The sequence below is a fragment of the Leuresthes tenuis genome, unplaced genomic scaffold (assembly GCF_036924035.1).
Source record: "Leuresthes tenuis unplaced genomic scaffold, fLeuTen1.0.hap1 SCAF_20, whole genome shotgun sequence".
NCBI lineage: Eukaryota > Metazoa > Chordata > Actinopteri > Atheriniformes > Atherinopsidae > Leuresthes > Leuresthes tenuis.
The window spans coordinates 8,107,492-8,113,491 of record NW_027325374.1 but is presented as its reverse complement, the minus strand read 5'-3'; the positions used below and the strand labels follow the sequence as shown (position 1 = coordinate 8,113,491).

At 39.4% G+C, this 6,000-nt stretch overlaps 1 protein-coding gene across 5 annotated transcripts in view; it reads right to left on the bottom strand.

The window, feature by feature from the left end:
- Window positions 1-2,905: 2,905 nt before the first annotated feature.
- usp54b (ubiquitin specific peptidase 54b) overlaps window positions 2,906-6,000 on the bottom strand; it is a 62,286-nt gene continuing 59,191 nt past the window's right edge. For 4 of the 5 annotated variants that reach the window (XM_072373191.1, XM_072373192.1, XM_072373193.1 and 1 more), the window contains one exon: window positions 2,906-5,123. In XM_072373191.1, coding sequence (XP_072229292.1) covers window positions 5,037-5,123 — 87 coding nt within the window. In that variant the 3' untranslated portion in view covers window positions 2,906-5,036. The remainder of the gene's footprint in view (window positions 5,124-6,000) is intronic. The other variant, XR_011909183.1, reaches the window with a different exon arrangement.

The following is a 6,000-nucleotide window of genomic DNA, read 5'->3' as shown; positions in this document are numbered from 1 at the left end:
GATTAAGTTTTATTTCAAAGTCAGAGATTTATATGAAGAGATTCATTTATTTGGTGTGAAAAACACTGTTTAACTGATTTTTCTTCTTTCTAACCTAAAGCAGTACTTCAGCTGTGATGGGTTTTTTTTCTTAACAGATTTGTATTGACATGAATTGTCAATTTATCACCAAATTATTTGGTTGTTAGGAATTTAAGATGGAAGATATTGATTATATATTGCAATAAAATCCATTTCAGTGGTGCTCCTAAAATGTTTGAGAGAGCATCAGTGAGTTGATCTTTTCACTTCTGCTAGTTTTATTTAATTATATTTATTCAGAATTCAGCACTGACAAACTTACTTTATGTACAGGTGGTACTTTTTTCTCAGCTGAAAAAGAGTTTTGCAGGTTGTCCTGATATGTTGTTTTTATTTTATTTTAGCTGTGCTGTGCTTGTTTTAGTACCAAACTAATGCGAATGACATTTGTATGAAACATTCACAAGAGAAGTGACTGTGAATGTTTCACAGTCACTTCTCTTGACAACAGCTCATTATTCATTTCAAGAATTGCTCTTACTTACTATTCTGGTTGGAATTAGTGACACATGTTGTGATTTACTCAGCGCTGTGTATGTTAAATGTTCACTCACGTCCTAAGTGATCTTCATATCTTCCTGGACAAAAAATGTGTAGGTCATTAATACCTCATTATGGAAACATATGCATTTGTTAGTGTGTATTTCAAAAACAGAAATTACATCAAAATTAGCTAAACTTTACACATACGCTGAGTGAATCTGCATCATAATTTTCAGTGTTGACCTTCAGCCCACATGAATCACCTTCAGTGTGCTGAAGCAATACCAGTGGACCGCAGATCACAGAATGGTTGCACTCTTTGCATTTTAACAAGTGTCATTTTACTGCAACCACACGCATCTTGAAGAGGTGAGCGTACAGAACCAATATAAATTACTGCACAACATCCTCACCACAAATTCGGGGCACCCAGCTAACAGACAAACATAAACACACACAAACATCAACAGTCAGATACGCACACATGAAAGGAGCATCAAATACAGTCTCTGTGTACCAGAAAGTGTATGTAAAAGTTAAAAGCTATTGATCCATCACCATTTCTCTGCTCTGCTTTGCAGGGATTCCTGTCTCCTATCTTCTGTTTATTCAACAAAAGCTTTGTCAAACTTTTAATTGTGTCCTTGACGTACAAGACCGACTTTGACAAGAAAAGGCTGTCTAGATTGGTGGGAAGTATATGTTTGTGAGGGTGTTTATGAGTGTAGACAGTGTGTCAGGTACTCAGTGATTAAAAGAGAGTGACTTCACTGTACTATAAGGGTGCATAAGGCAGACCAGTGTGTCACTGCTTACATCTAGTGGTAGATGAGTGCGCTGCAGGTTTATGGGAAAAGGCAACACAAAACCTGTTTTGTTCTGCATGTCTTTTCCTTTCTTAAAACACTGGTCGGTTAGTGATCTGCAAAACCTGTAAAACGACAGGTTGCCAATAATCACACGTAAACAGTTCTACAAATCTGCATCTTCAGTACTGCTGTAATTTTCCTGAAACTAATTACCCAACTTTGTCCCAAGCTATTAGAAACAACTAGAATAAAAGTACTTTTCAAAGTTTTTTTCAAAATAAACTTTCAAAGTATGAAGCAGATTCCACTAATGTTCAGTAAAGAGAGATCAGTCGTAGGAAAAAAAAACTTACTGAACATACGAGGTAAGAGGGCCATTTGGCCAGAATAGTGATGACAGAATTAAGAATGAGGTGAATATGAATGTAAAAGTTTCTCACCTCCATTCTCTGAGCTTCTCCTCAAACTGTTGGGAAGCCTGTAAAGGCCATTGGACATTTATTACTGAACATGAAATACAGTGTATATTTTAGCTGCTTCATGTCATTAATGTTTTCCCAACAACTTAACATAATTGCAGGAGTTCAGTGGATGATGAAGTGTGAACCTTTTGATAAGTACAGTGGTGTAATACTGCTTTTTGCATTTAAAAAGGTTACCTTGCAAACATGTCTCCTTGCCTCCATTACTTGCTTTGTTTTTCTTGTATCTTAGCCCCTCGTGGCATTAATGTTAAACATGGTGGAGGAAGATGCCTCATGTTTCCCTATGTTTGTGTAAAGCAACGGTAAAGTGTGTGTTACATGTAGAGATGTGAGTTATACACTTGATGTAAGACTTCCGTGTCGACTAAACTTGTGTTTGCTTGCTCTGACCTCCTCTGGAAGCATCTTATCAGAGGATCCATGACTGAGGAGACACAGCTGTATCCTTTGTGGACATTTTGAACTGCATGTAATGAATGAAAGGGGTATTTTAAAATTGAATTAACCTGCTAACAGATAAGCTGTTGAACACTGTCATGCTCATCTGGCAGAGATTAAACAGCAAATCAGTCAGATATACCAAAATAATGGACAAACTGTTCCACTTTGTCAATTGTTTAAATTACCAATCATTTTAATTACAGTCTGTTTAGAATAATGGCTCCAAAGTAAGGATGTCTCATTTCATAAAAAGCATGTTGCCTAGACTACTCTCTTTAATTAAGGTAATCTCAATTTATTTTCCTTTGGTACAATACGCTGCTTGAGATGTCTGTTTATTTTTATCCAAATGGTTGGAACCAAGGAATGTAATATTTTCAGGCCTAATTGTGCCCGACAGAGATGAATTTTGTTAATTTAACGTGGTGCAGATTTTTCTTTATGATGATGAGCAAATCTGTCTGGTCTGCCTTACTTAATTTAATATTAAATCAACAATATCCTACAATATGCAGTTGATTTATTTCCTATTGCTTGAAGATTCTGGGAGCAGACTATATTTGAGAGGAAGTTTCTCACAAATGACGATGCAGACATGTTTTGGTGGTTACGCCCCCTGTGGGAGTGCATTGGTAATAACTTTATTGCAAAAATACAGGTTCCCTCTTTTCCCAAGCAACACCACCCCAAAACTGACACACACTCAGTCTACACACACCCACAAAAAAAGCCCTATCTTCATCAGTTATTCACCCTTCTCTGTCTCTGACCATCGCGTCATTCACACACTCTTTGAGTTTTACATTCATTCGCACTGGTTCTCCCTCTTTCTCTCCACCACTGTGTTGCTCTCTTTATGCATTCCATTGGCTGAAACATAGCAGTAGATGCAGAACAACAAAGTTCACGAGCAGCATTAAACATGAGATCTCCTCATCATCATCATCATCCTCCTCCTCCTCGTCTCCTTGTCTCTGCCAGTCTATGGGAGGGCCCGTGGGTGGGTGTGTCTGCCTCCTAACTGTCTCTGATACAGGATCGTGAGGGAAGGTTGATTTGCATAGCGGACTCATGCGCTACAGTTGGCTACATTCTCCCACATCCAGAACCAAAAAAACAAACAATCAACAACAAATTATGAACCTAAATGAAAAATAATAGTAACAAGTTGAGTTAAGTGCCAACCTTTGGTTTAGTTACATCAATCAACATCAGTAAACTCTTGAAAAACTTTACACTGGCCAGCTGTTTTATAAGGGCTTTGTTAATTCATATAGAATAAAGCATATACTAAATGTACTCAAAGTCAGAATGCTACTCATTTACAGGGGGAGTGAATTAAGTCATAAATGTATAACAACTGTTTATACAACTGAGGTGAGATCTGAGGTTGACATCTCTGAAGATAGTTCACTCGCTGAAAATATACCTCTAATCTGTATTTATCATATAAAGCATATTAATATTAGACATGTCTGTGTTTCAGGATAAAGGTAAGCATTTTTCTTTACATCTGGGTCTCAAAACCAGCTTCAGTGGGATAAAGAAATCATAAAACTGTGAATTTATAAGTGCCACTGAAGTTCACCTGAGGCCTTGAAGTAAAACAAACGCCACTGACTTCTCTCCACCTTCTCAGTCAAATAGCCTTCGGAAAGTGCACTTCTGCCGAGCAGCCCTGCCAAGTGCACTTGAGTCACCTGCTTTCATTTTTAAGAGCCTAAGAGACGGGTTTCCTAACCTACATTCTCTCATTCCTTCTCAACTTTCCTCCCGTTTGTGGTGCTACTGTTTCCCGTTTGGAGCAAAGAAAGCAAGCAAGAATAAAAGACAGCTAGAAAGAAAAGACAGAGGAAAAGAAGCAGAGAAAAAGGAAGCGCTTTTCTTGTTTAATCTCCCGGTAGAAACGGGAGAGCTGTCATTAGGTCGGCGAGCGGTTTGGGGGTGGAAACTCCAGCTAGACACTTGTGAAGTGCACTCCACTCCTATTTGAAATGCAGACATGAGGAAGTACCACTTTTAGTTTATCAATATTTGTTAATTATCATTATCAACATTCCATAAGGTCTTATTAATTAACATACAGGTTTCATACATGAGTTTTTCTGTACATGACTTTTAGTTATTAGAGTTCAGTCTCAGTGAATTTACTGAGTGCACACACAGAAGAAAAACCACAACGAAACCCAAAAAACAGAAAGAGAAAAATATGGCTGTCCATCTGAAACAGACTGAGTTCAGCTACATGTGCGTCCAACAGGAAATGCCCATGAAGAAACAGGAAGAGGCGTGGCTACTTGGTAAGAGTCTCCCCCTAAGCTGAGGGACCTGTGGGGTGGAGAACAAGTTTTCTGGTCCCAGCTAGACAAAGCCGACTACACAGGAAAACCCTTGGAAAACCCAGGGGGAGACGAGAAACAACAGTCCCAGGAAGTTAGGGGGAAAGTAGGGCTGAGGTTGTAGTTGGGGGGGTCAGAGTGACTGCATAGACAGAATAGTAGGTCAAAGGGGGAGGAGGGAAGGAGGAAGGCAAGGAGGGGCTAAGCAGGGTGCTGCAGGCGCTGAGGGAGGCTCTACGTCGGTGCTGATGTGCGTGCATGTGTTTGCGTGTGTAGTAGGAGGAGCAGGAACAGGACAGGTGTCATGTTAATCCTTCCAAACCAGTTCCAGGTCCATCAAGATGAGTGTTGAGGACCCCGGCGCTGCCAGCCCATGTAAAGGTGGACAGAATGAGACATCAGTGAAGCAGAGCAGGACTCTGGTCCGAGGACAGTTTGACCCCCGTCAGACACAGCCAGAAACTCCCCGCACTGCCGGGCAGCTCCTGGACAAGAAACCAGAGAACAGGGTGAAAATCCGGTCAGATATCACTTTAAGCTACCAACACATAGTTGCACGATGCAGACATGAGCCTCTCTGACCAGCTACAGCCTGCAAACAGACACACAACATCTAAACATCTTTACACACAAACTTACTGTAAGAACATGCAACAAACTATAAGATGGAACCTTTATAATGAATTTGAACATATTGTCACACACTCTACTATTTGATCAAATAAACCGATCCAATTTTTCAGAAAAAATTCTGCTTCAAGACTCTCTAAAGCCTCTTCTCCTAGCACATTTTCACTTTGGGAGCATAAAGGCTGAGATGCTTTGAGAAAAGCTTTTATCTTTACCAGTATCTAGTCTTAACTGCAAGTTCAAATTCTCAGAAAACATCCAAATTCGAAGAATTGTCTTAGGATTTCATCATTATGACCATGCCCCCGATGATAACTTGGATAGCAATGTTTGAAGAAGGCAGATAAAAAATGGCTGAAAACATATGGAGAATAAAATGTGGTGTATTAGAAAGAGGTTATGTTACCTGCACCACTTCAGAACTTAAACGGCAGCGATGAGCAGATACACTGCAGTTTGACATGCTACATATGTCATATACTCTAAAACAACATTCTTGTTGTCAGTGCAGTTTAAGATTAAAAGCTGAAGAAGTCACCTAAAGATATCTAAGTGCTATCTTTAAAACAAGCACTTAAAGTCAGTTATATGCTGTCATTTCAGTTAAAATAGAGGAATTATTGCAATAGATGGAAAGTTAAAGGCCTCTCGTGCCCTTAATTTGTCTCAAAAGCTGAACATGTAAAAATGAAGCACATACACAAGACATGAGTGCAAACAAGGCACAGGCAG